The 22099-nt window shown below is 39.4% G+C and overlaps 1 protein-coding gene and 1 pseudogene across 2 annotated transcripts in view; both read right to left on the bottom strand.

Annotated features, from left to right (window-relative positions):
• TRANK1 (tetratricopeptide repeat and ankyrin repeat containing 1) overlaps positions 1-22099 on the bottom strand; it is a 119076-nt gene that overhangs the window by 36348 nt on the left and 60629 nt on the right. For both annotated transcript variants that reach the window (XM_025377250.1, XM_025377251.1), the window contains 2 exons: positions 10674-10844; positions 704-865 (listed from right to left, as the gene is read on the bottom strand). In XM_025377250.1, the coding sequence (XP_025233035.1) occupies positions 704-865; positions 10674-10844 (333 nt within the window). The remainder of the gene's footprint in view (positions 1-703; positions 866-10673; positions 10845-22099) is intronic.
• LOC112618363 lies at positions 16126-16706 on the bottom strand (annotated as a pseudogene).

Raw genomic sequence — 22099 nt, 5'->3', positions numbered from 1 at the left:
TCATGAGGTTAGTCCCCTAACCAAAGCAAGGGGATGAAGAAACTGAAGCTTAAAGAGGTTAATTAATTGGCCTAAGGTCACAGATCTGGTATGTGGTGGAAACAAGACTTGAATGCTAAACTCCAAGCCTTAAATACTATCATCTGCTGCATACCCTGAGTATTTGAGGTTTCTCAGGCCATGCCTTCCTGCTCTCTTTGTAAAATGGAGACATCTCAGCCTTATGAAGTGTTCATTTTAAAAATACTAAATTTTACCTACTTAGAATTTCTAGAATCTTCCCAAATTATTTAAATTTTTGTCATCTAAAGTTCTTTTCAGGAAGTTTCCTGATTTCCCCATAATGAAAAAGAACACTCAATTCTACAATAACTTTATACTCCAACATTAGCCAATATGTATAGAAGAGAGAAATATCTATAGTATTTTTTAAATGACTGTATATGCAAATATTATTTCTAGAAGGACACATAAAAAACTAGTAACACGTTGTTTCTGGGGATGGGATTTAGGGGTTGAAGTTCAGGGGTATATAATAGATTTTACACCTATTAAAAAGAACGCTCTGTACTGTGTGAATGTTTTACATGTAGATACATTATCTTTATTTTTTTAAATTAATTTCTGAACAGATATTAGAAAAGAATTTTAATGAACACAAATCATCACTTTTAACATAATTGAATGTTGTGGGAAAAATTACCTTGCAGAGTAGAAAGGAGGCGCAAGAACTTCTGAACTACTTCCTGCTTCAGAAAGTTTTTATGCAATAACCGGTTTCCTGAGTTCATATACTTCACCAGCTGCTCCAAGACCTTCCTGAAAATGTCATTTTCACTAGTGGGTCCATCACCATTGCTGAATCCTACAAAACAGCACCAGGTAATGCTTCTGAATACAGAAATTACAGCTGTTACAGATTGCAAAAATAACCACAATTCTCCAACCTTCCATATATTCACATGCTGTGCAATGTGACTTCGCCACTCCTCCTATCAAGAAGTGGAGCCTCTTTCCCCTCCACCCTCCCCTGATTCTGGACTAGCTTCATGACTTGCTATGACAAATAGTATGCAGTAGATGTGATTTTTGTGCCAGTTCTGAGTCTGGGCCTTCCAGAAGCCTTGTATACTTCTGCTGACTCTCTTGAGGCTCTGCCTTCATCATGTAAACAAGTCAAGCTAGCCTGCTGAGAGACAAGAGACAACATAGAATAGGAAGGAATCGGCCTAGTTGTCTAAACTGAGGCCCTATAGATGTGAAAGAAACCAGCCAACATCAGCAAAGACTGCAGACACTTGAATAAGTTCAATTAAGGCCGTAAGAACAGCCCAGACTAAATTGCTGACCTGTAGGATCAGGAGCTAAATAAATACGTGTTGGTTTTTTGGGGTTTTTTGGTTTTTGTTTTTTTGGTTTTTTGGTTTTTTTGAGATGGAATCTCACTCTATTGCCCAGGCTGGAGTGCAGTGGCATGATCTCGGCTCACTGCAACCTCTGCCACCGGGGTTCAAGCAATTCTCCTGCCTCAGCCTCCTGAGTAGCTGGGATTACACAGGTATCTGCCACCGCGCCCAGCTAACTTTTGTGTTTTTAGTAGACGGGGGTTTCACCATCTTGGCCGGGCTGGTCCTGAACTCCTGACCTCATAATCCACTCGCCTCAGCCTCCCAAAATGCTGGGATTACAGGCGTGAGCCATCACACCCAGCATGCTTGTTGTTTTAAGCCATGAAATTTAGGGTATTTTGTTATGCAGCAATAGATAACTGATACAACAATTCAGGGAGTGATAGCAGAAAGATGGCTTAGCACACGGCAACATCCAACTACATGTCAGCCACCCAAACTTTTATATCTTATTTGCAAGCGGAAAAGGCCAAGTAAGGAGCCATCTCTCTGGCCGAGGAAGGGAAGATAGTATCTTTTTCATTCAACTTATTTGATAAAGTAGTCATGATGAGAAAACACCCACTGGCTGGGTGCGATGGCTCACACCTGTAATCCCAGCACTTTGGGAGGCTGAAATGGGTGGATTTCTTGAGCTCAGGACTTCAAGACCAGCCTGAGCAACATGGTAAAACCCTGTCTCTACAAAACATATATAGGTACACACACATATACATATATATACACATATTCATATATACAAATAAAATACAAAAATTTGCCAGGTATAATGGCACATGCCTGTGGTCCCAGCTACTCGGGAGGCTGACGCACGAGGATTGCTTGAGCCCAGGAGGTTGAGGCTAAAATGAGTAATGATTATACTACTGCACTCCAGACTGGGCAACAGAGCAAGACCCTGTCTCAAAAGAGAGAGAGAGAGAAAAAGAGAGAGAAAGAAAGAGAAAGAGAGAAAAGAAAAGAAAAAAGAAGGAAAGAAAATAGTCACTGATGAAGTGTTGGAAAAAAAGACAAATTTTTTTATTAGGTATCAAAAACTATTCTTAATTAAAATGGAATCTTACTGAACAGATAAGGGAGCAGGACTGGACATTTATTTTCACATCAAGTGAAAAGAGCCTGGCCCAGAGTGGCACTATCATGGTTGTGAAGATATGAATGAATGTCCAATGTCATGTTCTACCAGAGTGGGAATACTTTAAAAGAGACAGGCTATTTGAAAATAGGAAAAAAAATTAAAAGCATCCTTCAGTCACGTTCCCCAGCAGTAGACACTAGATTTGCTCGCGATTTTTTAAGGAGGAAGTTTATTAAGAAGGAAGACCAGTAGGGGAGTAGGAGAAGCACAATAAGGGTGAGAGAGGAAGCCAAACACACGTATGCACTCAGGCAAAGTCCCACAGAGGGTGGCCTCAGCCTGATCCCACAAGAAGGCTCTGGAGTGTGAGTCACACTTCAGAGACGTCCCTCTGCAAGGCAAAGGAAATGGGCTTTCATATTCTCACATCTATCAGTTGCTAGCTACAGGCTGCCTTTGGACAATATAAACTCCCAGACATTTCTGGTTTAAAAAGAAGCATGAGCAAAACAGCTGCTATAAGCCCAAAGGCAGTCTCTTGAAAACAAGCCTCGGGTGCTGACTTTTCAAACTGCACACACACCAATGTCAGGGGGCACCCAGAAATGGTAAAAGGGATCCAAGGGAAGCCAGACAGAGCTCTCCAACATCTGCCACACCTTCTGACACACATCTGAATTACATTTCAAAAACTCAAGTCAGAACACCAGAAACATACACACATCCACTTCTGGGGCAAGTACTCATTGCCCACTCTAATCAAGAGACGTTCAGGTGCCAGGCAGAAAGAGGATCCACTATAGCATCATCCTCCAGAGAAGAGAAAATGATAATCATTTGGCAAAGAAAGACCCACATCACCTTGGCTGGAAGCTCACTGAGATAGAAATCGTGTGTAGTAAAGCAGTTATCTGGCTAGCAGCCCTGGACTTTGCCCTCCCATCTTCATCATAAAATACCTATGAAGACACAAAAAACGATGAAAACTCACAGTACAGAAAAAAAAATAGGACCTTTAGTAAAAGATAAACTTCCTTCACTATCAAGCTGATGGAAACTTGCTGCTTGTCTGCCTGATAAAATCTTTGCAAAAACATCATTCTTCCCCCAGGAAGATAAGTTTAGTAAAAAACTCACATGAAAATGAACAGAAACATACTAAGCTCAACAAAAGAGACAATTAGATGCAGCTGCATAATAAATACATGATTACATGGTTCAGACTTGTTAAGAAGGCAGTTATAGATGAGCAAAAGATTCAAACATCAGGAAAGAAATCAGAGAATGATACAGATGGAAAGTTGCTAAATACTGACAAATGGTATCCCTTGGTAGGAGGTCTGTGGGTGACTTGTTTATTTCACTGATCTTTTCTGATTTTGTTTCTAAATTTCCATTAAGCTTAAAAAGAGTCAAAAGAAACATCAGGAAACAAAGTTGCTTATGCATTATAATCAAGAGTTTTTTAAAAGATGACTATATAAGTACTGAAAAACAAAAGACTGAATACAAATGTGCTAACATGTAATTACAATAAATTTGCTTTTACATAAAACTATACTTTTACAAATTTTCAACAATGATCACATTTAGCAAATACAGCAGGTCCTCAAATAACATTCTCTTCAATAGTTTTATTTTAATATGGATGAGAAAACAAATTGGGTCCTCACCAGGGACACTGTGTGGAGTTTGCATGTTCTTCCCATCTTTGCATGGATTTCCTCTAAGTACTCAGGTTTCCTCCCACACCCCAAAGATGTGCATGATAGGTAAACTGGCACGTCTCAATTGTCCCAGTCTGAGTGAGTGTGGATGTGATGAGTGAGCCCTGCAATTGAATGGAATCCTGTGGAGGACTGGCTCCCACTTGGCTCCCTGAGCTGCCAGAATAAACTGGCCACCTTCAACACTGAACTGGAATAACTGGGTAAATAAATATCTTACTTGTTTTTACTAACGTTTCTTAAATGTATGTATAGCTCACATTTATTTCCATGTTTAATATTAGATCTTTATTTAGAAGTTTGGTGATGTTTTTGTGACCAAAACTATGCCCTAAGAACTTAACTCTTGTTTGTTATCAATTAACCTATGGTAAAACTGGTTTCGTTATACATCATTTTGCTTAAAGTCAGTTTCCAAGAACCTGTTAATAATGTTAAGTGATGACTTACTGTGTATATATGCAGATTTGAAATTACAAATTAAAAAGCTCTTCTGAAGTTGCAACCATAGTCAGAAGTATAGAAAATAGAAATAAATTATTTCAAAGGAGGTTTCATTTTTGTCCAAAATCTTTTTATAAGGTTTAAAAAGCAAAACTGTTAGGTTTTATTACACATATTTTTATCCATTTAAATTTACATTCTCATCGCATTTTATAAAATAAAATATAAATATGTAACTAAAAATGTGTGGAGTAAGACTAAATGACCATATCACAAATACATTAATTTTTTTCTGGCAGGTACAATTACAGAGAATTAATAGTTTCTTTTCTACATTTCATAAATTTTCTAAATATATAAAAAGATTGGTTTTATAAAAAGGAAGAAGTATGACAGACATCCTTTAAGTCTGCATTAACTGAAAACAGGCACTGTTCTGGTGCTGAGCACAGCAGAAAGCAGCTGGCTCCCCCCTGGAGGACCAGAGAGATGAGGTTTCGGAGGCCTGATGTAAGCTGACTCGAAAAGGCTAAGAACTAGTAAGTCAGAGAGAAGATCACAAACAACTGTGAGGAAAACAAAGGCTCCAATCTTGTGGTTCTTGGTCCTAAGGAAAGAGCTGAGCAGCAACAGCAGGTAGAGAAAATGGACATGCTGCCATCTGGTGGTGGCTGTGAAAACTGGATAAAGACAGTTCTGTAATCTTGACTATTTAGGACTAAAGCCTTGCTCCTCAAAGTGGTCCCTGGCATGCCCTGGCAGCTAGTGAGAAATACAGAATCTCAGGTTCTGCCCTGAATCTGCTGAATAAAAATGTGCATTCGTGTACATGTTAAGATGGAGAAACACTGGTTTAGAGAACAGCAGAAATATTTAGCAAGACCCTTTATTTCTCACCTAGATGCCAAAGCAGCCCCATCCGAAGAGATGAGGACCACTGTTATCAGCAAAATGGGTACAGCAAACTTGAGGAAGAGTCAAGGGAGAAAGTATCTTTCATCATGGTCTGTAAAGTGGAATGTTCATTCATCTGAGTGTAAAACAACTCATATCCTAATGTTATTTTGTACTCAGGACCATAGATGCGAAAAACAAATGTTAGGCACAGGTACAGCTCCCTAGCAGCAGCTCTTTCTAAAGATAATGCTTCCATCTGTCCCTTTAATGGATTAGGATGGGGAAGGATTAAGGTCCATAAAAACAAAGTGGATCCTCCTTCATTCCCATGGCCCTGCACCTCCTCCTTTGATTCTCCCATAGTCTCCTCAGCTACTGTTCTGGATAGAAACACCTTCTGGGAGCTAAAGTCTAAAGCTACATTATCCCATACATGGCCACTAACTTACATAAAATTACAGTTAATTAAATAAAATTAAATGTCTGGTTCTTCAGATGCATGAGCCACACACATTTCAACTGCTCAACAGTCACATGTGATGAGTGGCTATCATATCAGACAGAATAGGTGTAGGACATGTCCATCATCTAAGAAAATTATACTTCATGGACATGGTCTAGAAAGATCCCCCAGCCCCCGCTTAGTGGGGCTTTAAACTTTGTGCCATCAGTAAAATCTTAGAAACAAAATGTATGCATGTAACTCTGTACAACTCTCTGGATGTATAAAGGAACAGTGATATTCAGTATATAATTTCATTTGAAGATCATCACCTATGGAGTTCACATAGGCTTTAGGCTTCTCCATGAGTTCTACTGCTGGGCCAGGAGCCACGGCTCACGCCTGTAATCGCAGCACTATAGGAGGCTGAAGTGAGTGGATCACCTGAGGTCAGGAGTTGGAGACCAGCCTGACCAACACAGTGAAATCCCATCTCTGCAAAAAATACAAAATTAGCCAGGTATGGTGGTGCATGCCTGTAATCCCAGCTACATGGGAGGCTGAGGCAGGAGAATCACTTGGACCCAGGAGACGGAGGTTGCAGTGAGCAGAGATTCTGCCATTGCACTCCAGCCTGGGCAAAAAGAACAAAATTCTGTCTCAAAAAAAAAAGAGTTCCACTGCCTAGAATACTTTGGGAAATATACGACTCCACCTTGCCAGCCCTTCCTGATTAACTTATCCTCTTTATAGATTTTATTTTACTACCTTTCACTCACGTTTCTCTATAGTCTTTCAATATTCCTCTAGCACAGCAAGAAAATCTTTGTGACCAATGGTCTGGAAAACTTTACAGAAATCAAACATCCAACAAGTTTACCATTGAGTATGGAAGGCTTTAGGCTTGACTGCATCCACTACAATCACAGGCTACCTGGTGAGCCAAATGGCAAGCCTGGAACAATGCACAGTCCTCTCATGCATGCTTTTCTGCCAAGCAAGTACAGGTGAATTCTAATGAGTGAAAAGGGGACACGCTGAGATTCTACTAAGTCTTTTCTCTTGGTTCCAAACCCGGGTCACATTTAACTGGTGAAGGAGAGAGAAGAGAAGCGAGAGCAAGAACCTTGCCTCAGAAGACAAAGCATTTTTAGGATAAACAGATATTCAAGGATTGTATTAAACAAGGAAACTAAAAAAAAAAAACCTAAAACCTTAAAAACTAAACCAACACGAATGACTTAGGTCAAAGACTTTAACACTAAATAGAACATACACAGTATTGTAAGAACTGAGATTAAAATTAAAAGAAGATAAAATGTGCAGGCCAGCACAGTGACTCACATCTGTAATCCCAGCACTTTGGGAGCCCGAGGCGGGCAATCACCTGAGATCAAGAGATCAAGACCAGCCTGGCCAACATGCTGAAACCCCGTCTCTATTAATAATACAAAAATTAGCCGGGTGTGATGGTATACACCTGTAATTCCAGCTACTCAGGAGGCTGAGGCAGGAGAAATGCTTGAACCCAGAAGGCAGAGGCTGCAGTGAGCCGAGATCGCACCACTGCACTCCAGCCTGGGCAACAAGAGCGAAACTCTGTCTCTTAAAAAACATATATATACACATAAATATATACATATATATGTTGCAAACAAATCAGCCATTTTCTACCACTAAGTAGTAGTTCTTCTTTTGCTGTTTTTTTAAAATCTGAAAATTTACTGACCTGTTTGGCTACTTGCAGTTTCTCAAATCATGGAAACCATTCTGAAACTGAGATGATATGCATAAGCTCTCAAAAAGCATTCCACAATAATCTATTCATTATACTACCTCACAGAAGAAATTAGTATTCCTAAAAACAGGAGGTCATTTAAAAACTAAACACAGTATGTCAAAGCTTTGAAAGAACACCCATGAAGAGGGGGAAAAAAAAAGAGGGCTCCACCCCTCTCTCCTGTTCTCACAGTCTCATAGAAATGACACCTTTAAAATAAATAATTAAAAATTAAAACATAAACGGGGAAATGGAGTTGAGGGAGAAGTGTTTTAAAAAGCAGCTTTAATCTCCCTCACATAAAACTTTTCTCACTCCGGCAACTGCAATCATCTACAGCCTGACAGACTATCTCCGACCCCAACATATGCCCTCTTCAGGTTGCCTGCAATTTGCTGCCCACTTGCACATTCAAGGGAGGGAGTGTTTCTAGGGAAGCACATTTAAATAACTGCAGGAAATGCATGCTAACCAACTATTAAGTATTAATCAATCTAGTCCTTCAATCATAAATACAAACCATCCAAAGATCAGAAGATAATTAGGGAAAGGGAATAGCACAAAAGAGAAGCAAGAAAATGAGTCAGGTCAGGTACGGTGGCTCACGCCTTTAAGTAATCCCAGCACTTTGGGAGGCCGAGGCAGGTGGATTACTTGAGGTCAGGAGTTCGAGATCAGTCTGGTCAACATGGCAAAACCCAGTCTCTACTAAAAATACAAAAAGTAGCCGGGTGTGGTGGTGCACACCTGTAATCCCAGTGACTCAGGAGGCTGAGGCAGGAGAATCGCTTGAACCTGGGAGATGGGAGGTTGCAGTGAGCTGAGATCGGATCACTGCACCCCAGTCTGGGCAACAGAGCAAGACTCCATCTCAAAAAAAAAGAAAATGAGTCAACTAACCCCAAAAGTAACATTAATAATTCAGGGAAGAAAGGAGAAAGTTTTTTTAAAAAGTTATTTGCTTTTTAAAATGCAATTCAAGAAGATGTGGCAAATATAAAACATGAATAAGCTTCTATAGATAAGAAACAATCAGAACACAAAGAGTTCTCAAAATTAAAACTATAATTTTCCAAATTAAAAAATGCAGTGATGGACAAGATGAATTATAAAAGTAGAAGCTTTAGACGAATTTAAAGATCTGGGAAGAGAAAAGGAGATAGAGAGTGGTAGGGAAAGGTACAGAGACATATATTATAAATTCAAGAAGCTCATCCATTTGATAGCAGTGGCAAAGAGAAAAAGAGACTTGGATGGGAACAAAATAATAGAAGATAATTCCTCTGGGCTAAGAAAACAGAACGCTGGCTGGGCGCGGTGGCTCAAGCCTGTAATCCCAGCACTTTGGGAGGCCGAGACGGGCGGATCACGAGGTCAGGAGATCGAGACCATCCTGGTTAATACGGTGAAACCCCGTCTCTACTAAAAAGTACAAAAAACTAGCCGGGCGAGGTGGCGGGCGCCTGTAGTCCCAGCTACTTGGGAGGCTGAGGCAGGAGAATGGCGTGAACCCAGGAGGCGGAGCTTGCAGTGAGCTGAGATCTGGCCACTGCACTCCAGCCTGGGCGACAGAGCAAGACTCCGTCTCAAAAAAAAAAAAAAAGAAAAAAGAAAACAGAACGCAAGGGGCCAACAGATGCCAAGCCGGAAGAATGAGGAAGGACTCACATCTAGATACATATAGGCAAATTTCAGGACTCCAAGGACAGAGAAAATTCTAGAGGGGGAAAAAATGAGACTGACATCAGACTTCTATCAGTAGTAGTGGGGGCTAGAAGATAATGAAATAATTTATACAAAGTTATGAGAAACAAGGTTTTACAGTATATTTCATAAAACTAAGACAGCATAGATACTGATGAACAAAACAGAAAAGGCTGCCATTAAACTATGACATACCACTGATTATAAAACACATTCCCATTTCAAAGAAGTTAAAATTTGGCAGGCGGGAAGGCAGGGAGTGTAACTTACTATTGATGAAATAACAATGCCTATATTCAGACAAATTATCCATCAATATGAGGATAAAAGAAAGACATTTTCAAAAATTCTGTAAGTCTACTATCTATGCCTCCTCCATGAAAAACTTACTTGACCAAGTACTCCAACATATCAAGGAGGAAATCTATGTGGATAACAGTACCATAGGAGTCACGTATGAGTGTTAGAACTACAAGAAGTATAAAAATATATACATGTTTCATTAAACTGAGATGCTTAAAGAGTATCACATTTAAAGATCAAAGTTTTCAGGACATTTGGTGATTCCTTTCTATGGGTCTGCCCATGCTACTAGTTGTAGAAAAAGTAACATTTACATAATCTTACTACCATGCAAATGTCATTCACTAATTTGCAATTTTTAGAAGCAATCTGTAGATGAAGCATGAAAATCTCAAGAGTTAAGAAATAGAATATAAATAATACAAATAGCATTACTAGACAAAACCCAACAAATGGGACTGACACAGCCAAGCACTTCATCTTTTATGTGGTCTTGTCAGCAGATGCTGTCCAAAATTGATAAACCAAGAAATAGAGACATATGCGTATTTTAAATTGTTGGCCATAATTGTTTCTAAGGAATAGACTTCATTTTTGTTATCTCATATTCTAATTTTTTCCCTTTTTTTGCTGTGTACATGCATGGGAAAAAAAAAAATCACCCACACTGTCCAAAGGTGGACTTGGAAAAGTTCCCAGAATGTCATAGCATCTCTCTAAATAAGAGCTGTCTCATTCTACCTTTAAAAAAAAAAAAAAGCAAACAAGTTTTCCAAAGATTGGTAGGTCTCACTTCCATATATATACCAAAAAGAGATAAACGGATTTGTATCTAATGTCACAGAACCAGTTTTATCCCCCCCAAAAGTTAATACACTGGAAGCTGTACCTGATAGGTCCTTAGAACACGTAGCTAGCTTTTCCAAGTGACTGTTGATTTTCTCGATGGCTTTGAAGTTCTTATTCCTCTTCAGGACATCCACAACAGACCGAGACTGTCGATCCAGCAAAGTGGGATCTGCCCCAAAGTGCAGGAGCATCTGCACATCCTCTGTTTGTCCTAGGGCAGGCCAAAATGAGAAGGGGGGTTTGTCGTGGTTCCTACCATAAGATGTCCCCATGAGTGCTCTTCTTCTCAATCTCCTCCCAAGCAGCCCAGGGCAAAAGGACTAGGGTCCTCTGTTTGTGGAGCCTCAACTGCTAGCCTCCGGTAGTCCACTCAACTCCCTGAAGCAAGGAGTTCTGTGGAGAGTGGGAAGGACAATAGCTTTCAAGAGGTTCAGAAGTGCGCTTCTCTCTACCTTTCTCCCCTCTCCTTGGTAACAAGCAAGGAGAGGGGGAATCTTGTTACTAGGCAACAGTTACAGCTGTAAGGATAACATCAAGCTGTGACTTCAGATTTCTTTATTCCCTAGAGAGGAAACAAAATATTCTTCCAGGAGAAAAGTCTGCCTGGAGACAGGACATGAAAGCAGTTATTGCTTTGGCATCAGGGGCTGTTTTGTTGTCACTGTTACCACCCTCCTAGCCCCAACTCCCTGGATGCCAACTCCATTTGCTGCTCTGATGTATCTATTTGCCAAGCATCAAGGTATGTCTGTGGTCACAGATGCAACTGTTTGCAGAATGAAACAGGTATATCCCTGGGGGTACACAGGCTTAAATGGGCACAGAAAGTTAAATGAATCAATGCCTAATCTCCAACTTCCATATGTAAGCTTTCCTAAAATTCACCTCCTAAGAAGGCAACTGCCCTTCTCCCACTTTACAAAAAAAAAAAAATTAAGTCATATTTCCTGCCCATCGAGAATCTCACTGTGGTAGGCAGAATTCTAAGCCCCCAAGATTTCTGACCTGCTGTGCATCCACACCTTTTCCCAGTTACTCAATCAAATACTAGCCTAGGTCCTGCTGTGAAGAAACTTTGCAAATGAAACAAAGGTCCCAAATCAGTTTACCTTAATATAGGGAGATTATCCAGACAGGCCTGATCTAATCACATGAGTCCTAAAGGTTAAAGTTCTAGAGGTCAGAGATTCAGAGTATGAGAGGGATTTGATGCACAAGAAATTCTCCTCTGCTGGTTTTGAAGATACAGGAGACAGGACAAGGAATGTGTGTGGCCTGCAGAAGCCAAGAGCAGCCTCTGGCTGATAACCAGAGCAGCCTGTAGCTAGTAACCAGCAGAGAAACTGGGATCTCAATCGACAACGGCAAAGAACTGGATTCTTCCACAACCATGTGAGCTTAAAAGACGGCCCAGAACTCCAGATGAGAACACAGCCAAAGCCAACACCTTCAGCCTTGCAAGACACTGAGCAGAAAACTCAGTCACATCATGTCACTTTACTGACCTAGAGAACTGTGGGCTAATAAATGGGTGTTGTTTCAAGCCCCTAAGTGTATGGTGACACAGCATAACTATAATATACTGCCCCAAAGGAGGTTAAAAACTCCTCACCTCCAAGGTATCAACCCAAAGGACAATTAAAACTGATACCTGCAGAACCTCTTTTAAAAGGCACTACATAATCTATCCTTACCTATTTCCCCCCAGAATTTTATTTTTATGTTTAACAATTATAGAAATTTTACTATATTTATGTTGTTTTGATAAGCTTCATATTGATAATTAGTAATAATTCAATCCAGAAAAAAAGTAACGCTTACAGCCTTACAATCACAGAAACGTTGGAAGGACGTCATTTCCATTCTATTAAATACAAGTAAAGAAGTGAATTAACAGTTTTATTTTAAAATATCCATGTGTACAAAATTATACAAAATTCCACATGTCAACTTAAATACCTACAGAGAGGTACACAGATTTTCAAAATTCTTTAAGGGGATAAGGAAGCAAAATTTGAAAACCGCCAACAAATTAGACTTATTTTTTTGTCTCGTCAGTATCCATTCTCCCTTTTTCTGAGAACCACCCAGTTTTCCTTTGAGAAAGCACCTCCTCTCTCTCAGCCTTACCTGATTTGATGGTGTGAACACCAGAAAGACAGACACACACCCCTGTGACAACCACATTCTCTACCACTTCACCAACGCCCAGGTCCAGGGGCTAACACTTAACCAGGATCTGGCCACACCGATCATTCTGTTCTTCTGGCTCTGTCCCATACCCTCTTCCAGGGGCTAAATCCTGGCCAGGGCCTTACCAATCAGATCATTCCATTCTTCTGGCTCTAGTAATTCATTGGTTCATAGAGGACATGTGACCAAAGTCAGGTCACTAAGACACACTAGGAGGACTTGTACTGAACTATTGGGAGGAGGCATCCTCTTTGACTGAGATTGACAAATTGGCAGAAAGTAAGCCTGAAGGTTCTGGTGGCCTTAACTGAAAGGCAGCCTGTCTAAAAATGAAACTAACAGAAAGAAGAAATAACCACAAACCACTATTGATGAAAACAAACAAACGCAACAACTCTCCCAACAACACTTTCAAAATGAACATATCAAACTTGATTTTCATTAGAACGTAATTATTTCTTCACACAAAGGACTAAGAGGCAAGACAGACTCTTGAAGACAGCTTTGGAGCGAGCAACTGAATCAAACTCTGGAGTCTTCAGTCATATGAGACAATAAATTCTCTTTCTTGCCTAAACCAGTTTGAATGTAGCTTCTAACCAAGACACATGCAATGATCCAACCTCACTTCTTCAATTTTAGGAGCTAACCATATCTAGACTTGGGTTCTGCTGCTGCCCAGCTCTGGTGAGTTCCTGAGCCCCTGCCGTCCTGGGCCTCTCAAATCTGTATGCACCAGAGCCAAAGAGACCATTGTAACAACAAGCACCCACCAAACTACAAACAAAGCTGAAGATTTCTAAGGCCCAGCTGATGCTGCAATTTTTTCAAATGGGTTTAAAATTTAGGCCAACTTAAATAATCTGGAGAGTTCTTGATTCTGTATGTACCAAAAAATACTTAAGAAGAAGATAATAAACTCAGTGTTCAGGCAACATTTCTGGGGTTTAAGTTATCAATAGCTTTCAAAATCCAAATACATACCAATATGCTAGCACATCTTAAACATATATGCTTTTACTTGTACATCATAAAATATTTGCAGAAAAAAAATCTAAGATATTAGTAACATTCATTCCTTGGTGCCTAAAGGACAGAGAAGAATAGAGACCCTTGATGTATACATTTTGTACCTTTTGATTTTTTAATATATTTAAAATTTAAATAAAATAAAAATATATCCAAATAAATAGCATGTACAATTCCTTCAAACAAGCAACTTCTTAACTAGGAAATCATCCTATAGATACAACCCCACTGATTCACAAACATATACGTAAAAAAGAATGGTCTCCAAGCATTGTTTTCAATTGCAAAATGAGCTAAAATACATTTAACCATCTATCAGTATGAGCTGTTAAAAAAATGAAACTGCCATGCCGATACTATTAGGGAAAGATGACTAAGATACATTGTTGCTGAACAGAATGTAGAGCGTACCTACATTTATATTTAAAAGGGAAAATACTGGCATTATAAAAATACATTACTGGCAAAACTCACAAAAAAATGTTTTAGTAGTTGATTTTGTAGAAAGAGATTTACTTTTTATCACATTCTTTGGAAGTGTCTGAATTGTTTAAAGGAGTATAAAACTATGAAACTATGTATTGACCATCGTTCACCAGTATTTTAAATAATAAACGATATACAGTTGGATAGCATTCTGATTAATACCAAGTTGTTTTTCCTGGCTTCTGCTGAACAAGTAAAACAAATACTGAAAAGACTGAGCGTACATGTGAGGAATGAGTTGAGGTAAAGAAAAAACATGCGAGTCAATAGTTTAGATCGGGGTCCCCAACCCCCTAGCTGTGGACAGGTGCTGGTCAGTGGCCTGTTAGGAAGTGGGCCTCACGGTAGGAGGTGTGTGGAGGAGAGCGAGCATCACCGCCTGAGCTCCACCTCCTGTCAGATCAGTAGCAGCACTGGATTCTTGTAGCAGTGCAAACCCTATTGTGAACTGCGCATGTGAGGCATCTAGGATCTATATTGCCACTCTTGAGAATCTAACTAATGCCTGGTAATCTCAGGTGGAACAATTTCATCCCAAAACTATCCTCTTCTCCCACCCCCAACTACACCCCACCATCTGTGGAAAAATTGTCTTGCACAAAACCAGTCCCTGGTGCCAAAAAGGTTGGGGACCACTGGATTAGATTACAAGAGTTTGTTCACTCATTTACAGCTGCAGGTCCTAAACTGCCAACATCTCTAACCATCTGATTAGTTTCCATGAGCCACATCTTAGATATTCCATGAATCATGACCTTTTAGTCAATGTAGCAACAGGGATTTCAACTTACATGTTCTTACCTGTAAGTGAGGGCTACACAACTAGAATACATGGATACCAGGAGAGAAACAACAGACGCTAGGGCCCACTTGAGAGTGTAAGGTGTAAGGAGGGAGAGGATCAAAAAAAACCACTTATCAGCTACTATACTTACTACCCAGGTGATGAAATGATCTGTACACAAAACCGCTATGACATGCAGTTTACCTATATAATAAACCTACACATGTACCCCTCTGAACCTAAAATAAAAGTTCAAAATAAAAAAGAAAGAAAAAAAATGGCTCACTAAAAGAATCTTTTTAAATGCCCATTTAACTGTCTTGTTTAATTAAAACGTACTAGGATTTTCCTAGTTTCCTCATCCTGGATAGGGAGGCTGCTGGGTTGTTGGCAATAATAAAATTTTTCTTTAAGGAATTTTGCTAACAAACCATTGCATTTTTAGATATAAATGCTTTTAAATTATCAATTTAAATTGCCTGACTAATTAGAATCATTTATTTCACTTGATACACATGGCTTCAGGAAAATTTTCAATTTACCTGGAAGTGACTTATCCCTTGGGTTGCTCAGAATGATTGCATATTAGAAACATGGGCTTCCCTGTGAATTTTGTTTTGGCAATTGTTTAAAGAAAAAGAAAACCATTTACATATACATACACAAAACAAAACAACCAGAATGATCCTCAGGCTTATGAGAAGCCAAGTTATGATTAATGACTATGAGAATTTCCCCCAACATTTAGAAAATCTGTTCTCTACTGCAGAGCAAATAATATACCATGGTATCGAATGCTCTTTACTGATAAAGGAAGCAACTACAGAGAGCTTTTGTTTCTTCGTTCAAAGTAACCAGTGCTATTGATGAAAAAAACAACAACAAATCCAACAACTCTCCCAACACCATTTGAAAATGAACATATCAAACTTGATTTTCATTACAATGTAGTTATTTCTTCACACTAGTAAATGAAAAACCAAGACCCAGATTTTATATTTTATATTATACACACACACACATCATCATCATCATCATCTTCTGGACAAGAATGCCAAGTTAGTCTTTCTTCATAAAAAGCAATTACAATTTAAGAAAAATCCACACTTTTCTCCTTTGCCAGCATCAAGTTGGCCTCATTTGAATCTTTCCATCTCATGAGAAATATCGATTCTCCATTGCTGTCTGTGGCACCAATTATTCTTTCAGGATTAAGACCTCTAGCAAGCCCTCTTGGTTTCTCAGCAGCATCTTTTTCCTTCTTGGATTCGCTGTCATCAGATTTACTGTGAGATACAGTATTTTGTAATTTCTTTTCTTTACTTAATTTGGGAATTAATAAATGCTTCAATTAACTCTGGAGAATCTAAATTTTCTTCAGGTAACCAAGCATTGTTTCACGATGTTCTTCCATCTGCAGGTCTGTAGCATCTGTAAATTCCTTCCACTTGAAGAAATAGCCACTTTCCCTTTCACTACGTATCAATCTACTACTTTTTCCACCACAAATTCTCTAACGTTTTTACTCTTTCCTTTCTGTTTTTTTCCCCTTGTTTGCAATGTAGCTTAATTGGAGGCCATTTTCTTATTGCACACTTGAAGAGCCACTATTCACTGCCTCTCAGCAGTTCTGGGTCATGGGTCTGTGGCATCTCCAACCCTGTGCACCTTAAGCTCAAGCCAGATCCAATGAACTTTTTTTTATCAAAAGCATGAACTTTCAATATTTTCCCCCTTTAAAATATTTTTTCAGTTGAGATACAGCTCATATAACAAAAAATCCATTCTTTTAAAGTGTATTATTTGCCCGGGTGTGGTGGCTCATGCCGGTAATCCCAGCACTTTGGGAGGCCGAGGCAGGCAGATCACCTGAGCTCAGGAGTCCAAGACCAATCTGGCCAACACGGTGAAACATCATCTCTACTAAAAATACAAAAATTAGCCAGGCATGGTGGCATGTGCCTGAAGTCCCAGCTACTCAGGAGGCTGAGGCAGGAGAATAGCATGAACCCGGGAGGCGGAGCTTACAGTGAGCAGGGATCACACCACTGCACTCCACCTGGGTGACAGAGCGAGCGAGACTCCATCGCAAAAAAAAAAAAAAAAATTGCCAGGCATGGTGGCACATGTCTGTAGTCCCAGCTACTTGGGAGGCTGAAGCAGGAGAATCGCTTGAACCCAGGAGGCAGAGATTACAGTAAGCCGAGATCACATCACTGCACTCCAGCCTGGGCGACAGAAGGAGAATCTCTCTCAATAAATATAAACTGTATAATTTAATTAGTTTTAGTATATTTATGAAGTTGTACAACCATCACCACTATCCAATTCCAGAACATTTTCATCACCCCTAAAATAAGTCTCATACACGTTAAGTTGTTCTCTACTCCCCTTCCCCAACCCCTGGCAACCAGTAATCTACTTTCTGTCTCTAGGATTTCCTTATTCTGGACATTTCATATCAACGAAATCACATAACATGTGGTCTTTTTTGTCTGCTTCTTTCACCTAGCATAACGCTTGCAAGGTTCGTCCGTGTTGTCGCATGTATCAGTACTTCCTTTTTATGGTTGAATAATATTCCCTTGCATGGATATGGCATATTTTGTTTATCCATTCCTCAGTTGACAGAGATTTGGGTTGTTTCCACTTTTCTGGCTATTATGAATAATGCTGGTATGAATAACCATGTATAAGTTCTTATTTGGGCATGTTTACATTTTTTCTGGTATATACCTATGAGCGACATATTTGGTCTTATGGTAACTGTTTAACTTTCTGAGCAACTGTCAAACTGTTTTCCAAAGCAGATGCAGCGTTTTTCTTACCCACCAGCAATGCATGAAGGATCCAAGTTTTCCATTTCCTTGTCAACATTTGTTATCTTTTTTTATTTTAGTCATCCTGGTGGGTATAAAGTGTACTGAAAATTTTTAAACTGGTTTTTAGAAAGGTGATTCAAAGACGCCTATAACACATGAATAGGCAAAGAGATAAATAGAATAAAACAGAAAGTTCAGCATTAGTGGCATCTCAAATTACTGAGGTTAAGACAGACTTTTAAATAAATAGTACAGCGACAAATAGGTAATCATTTGGAAGAAAGTAAAGCTACATTCTTACAATGAACTACAATGGACCAAGAATCTAAATGTAAAAAAATGAAACACTACAGGCACCTGAAGACAATACGGGTGAGTTCCTCTTTAACTTTGGTGTAAGGAAAGACTTTGTAACTCCAAATCTGGGGGCAATAAACAATAGATTGATAAATTTGACTATATAAAAAGAAAAACAAATTGCATGACAAAAAACACCAAAGTCAGAAGACAACTGACAAACTGGGAGAAAATAATTGCAATATATACCACGGACAAAAGCTAATGAGCAAAGAATTCCTAAAAATTGAGGACAAAGGACCAAAAACCATATAGAAAAATGGGAAAGAGATATGAACATATATATAATTCATAGTAAAAGGTATTAAAATGATTCTTAAACACATTCTTAAAAGTGCAACCTCACACTTAGAGAAATGCAAATTAAAACTATACTGAAAAAAACAATTCTCACCTATGGGATCAGAAAACTTTTTAAAATAAGACAACAAATTCTACTGGTGAGACTGTTGTGAGAGAAGCACCCTCACACATTGTTGGTGGTAACTCAAATTGGTACAACCCTCTCCTGGATGAAAAGTTGATATTATCTAACAAAACTACACATGTATTTATACATATGAATTAATATGGAGTGGTTTCCAGGACACACTCTCAGTGAAAAAACTCAGGTGAGGTGCAATGGCTCATGCCTGTAATCTCAGCATTTTGTGAGACCAAGGCAGGCAGATCACTTGAGCCCAGGAGTTTGAGACCAACCTGGAAAACATGGCAAAACTCTGTCTCTACCAATAACAACAAAAAAATAGCCAGGCATGGTAGCACATATCTAGTCTTTGCTCCTCAGGAGGCTGAGGTGGGAGGATCGCTTGAGCTTGGGTGCGTGAGGCTGCAGTGAGCCAAGACTGCACCTCTGCATTCCAGACTGGGTGACAGAGTAAGACCCTGTCTTAAAACACACATACACACACACACACACACACACACACACACACACACACACAGAGAGAGAGAGAGAAAAGAAAAGAAAGAAAAAGTGCCAAAGAGTAACTACATAATGAAACTCTTCACGAAAAAAAAAAAAAAAGGAGGTATAAGAAAATAGCATGTGTGTGCTCATTGCTGCAAAAGAAATCCAGAAAGAATAGGCCTGAAATTAAAGAAACTGATAATCTATAAGACTGGATGGGCAGGGGGCAGAAAGGAGGAGGAAATGGAAATGGCCAGGGAGCAAGGATGAGAAGGAAGTGACATTTCTCTAAGCTTATCTTTTGTTAAGTTCTGACTCCTAGAATGATGGTAATATTTCACAGGCCCTTCATATACCCAAACTATAAACAAAATTAATCAGGATGTAGGGCGAATCCAAAAATGGAACACAATCACTAAAAAAATGAGTCTGAGTGTTCTACAAATTACTAACAAAACCATAGTAAAGGGGGTGGGAAAGAAAAGAACTACCAGTATCTTAACAGGATGCTCAAAGGCTAAAGACAAAAAACGCTGAATATAAATGAACATAAAATGAATATAAATCTAGTCAGTAAATGTGTTTCTCACAGAGGTATTATGGGTTACCTAGTCTGAAACTCATAGACTGAGTAAGTATAAATATATTGTAGATGAACAATGTTACAAATAAAAAAGGCTGAATGATCATGGTGTTTGGACTGGAATCAGAGGTATCAGTATAAACTCATGGTTTTTAACATAGACATACGCAGAGAGATACAATAATACAGATCTACAACTGTATTATTGATGTACATCTGTATTATATAGATCCTACATCTGATTATATACTACTTCATCAGTTAGTGCACATACACGTATGTCCTAGCTCTTATCTGCCGAGAAGTCCTAGAAACAATGACACTCCACTTAGCAATGGCATACCTAGTACCAGATCTTGTATCCTCTAACATGCTCCGATAGGAACCAGGGATCCTTAGAGAAGTGGATGATTCCAGGACTGGGACAGGGAACACGCAATATGAACGTGGAACACCTTGTGGTGTCTGAAAGTAAGGAAGTGCTCAAATAAAGATGGGGACTTTTTGAAGGAACACAGGGGCCAGTCTGAAGAATGCCTCATGGCTAAAGCTGGAGCAATGTTAGCAACAAAATAAATAATCATAGCATTGGATTTTATCCCATAGAATAAAATAAATATTGGAGTCCATACTGAAATCATTAAATAATTGAATATATAGGGAGAAGGAACAGCTCTTCATTACAGAAGAATTCCAAGAAATAGGGTGGGAGTGGTAGCTCACGCCTGTGATCCCAGCACTTTGGGAGGCCCAGGCGGGTGAATCGCCTGAGGTCAAGAGATCGAGACCATCCTGGCCTACATGGTGAAACCTCATCTCTACTAAAAATATAAAAATTAGCTGGGCGTGGTGGCATGCACCTGTAATCCCAGCTACTCGGGAGGCTGAGGCAGGAGAATCGCTTGAACCCAGGAGGCGGAGGTTGCAGCGAGCCCAGATTGCACCACTGCACTCCAGCCTGGAGACAGAGTGAGACTCTGTCTCGGAGGGGGTGGGGGGGGAAGAAAATATTTCAAACAATAAATGTAGACAGAAAGAAGGAAAACTTTAAATCAACATTAATCAAAGACCATAGTAATATCTGTAGCTGTCAAGATCTACCAATGGATAAAAAAATTAGTGGGCAGAAGTTTGAGGAGAAACAGGGTATGTGCACAGTTTCAAAGTATCCCCTCCAAGATACTCATTAACTACAAAAGAAAAGATAGTAATTTTAGAGTGGAGAAGCTCTACACATCACACCTTGACCAATAACCAAGGTTAATATGATAAGAATTATTGACATCATGAACCCCTTGGTACGATTCACTGAGGACACAAAATCGTTTCTGTAATATTGTTACCAAAAACACGTAACTTCATTCCAGTCATAACAGAATATCAAACAAACCAAAATTGATAGATAGTCTACCAAATAATTGACTACTACTCTCCAAAAGGGTCAAGGCAACAAAAGGCAAGGAAAGACTGAGGAATGGTCACAGACTACAGAACACTAAAGAGACAAAAACTAAATGCAATGTGGGATCCTGGAACAGAAAAGGTACGTTAGTAAAAAAAAGCTAGTAAACTCATATGAGGTCTGTATATTAGTGGACAGTATTATATCAATGTTAATTTCTTCATTTTGATAATTACACTTTGCTTTTATTTTATTTTTTAGAGACAGGGTCTCAGTCAATTGACCAGGCTGAATGCAGCAGCACGATCGTAGTTCACGGCAGCCTCGAACTCCTGGGCTCAAGCCATCTTCCCGCCTCAGCCTCCTGAGTAGCTAGGACTACAGGCCTGTGCCAACACACCCAGCTAATTTTTTTATGTTCATTTTTATAGAGACAGGATCTCACTATGTTGCCCAGGCTGGTCTCAAACTCCTGGGTTCAAGTGATCCTCTTACCTTGGCCTCCCATAGTGCTGGGATTACAGGCAGGAGGCACTGTGCTGGCCTAAACTTTGATTATATAACATGCTAACTTCATGAGGAGGCTGGGTGAGGGGAGTACAGAAAATCTCTGAAATATTTTTGCAACTTTTCTGTAAGTCTAAAATTAGTTCAAAATAAAACATTTTAAAAAATAGAGACAAGATTTTCCCTGATGAAAAAAGAGGAAGATGAAGAGGGTTTGGGAGAAAGCAGAAGAAGGAGAAGGAGCCTGTGAGAGTTGAGAAGCTTCCTTCGTTGGAGGTCATAGTGGAAGCCTATGTTAACATCTATATGAAGGAAGAAAAGGTCCTCCTTTTTTTTTTTTTTTAAGGCAGGAACTTTCTCTGTCACCCAGGCTGAAATGCAGTGGCGCGATCT

This window comes from Theropithecus gelada, chromosome 2 (genome assembly GCF_003255815.1).
Source record: "Theropithecus gelada isolate Dixy chromosome 2, Tgel_1.0, whole genome shotgun sequence".
NCBI lineage: Eukaryota > Metazoa > Chordata > Mammalia > Primates > Cercopithecidae > Theropithecus > Theropithecus gelada.
The sequence above is the reverse complement of the archived record's forward strand: the minus strand, read 5'-3'. Positions and strand labels throughout refer to the sequence as shown.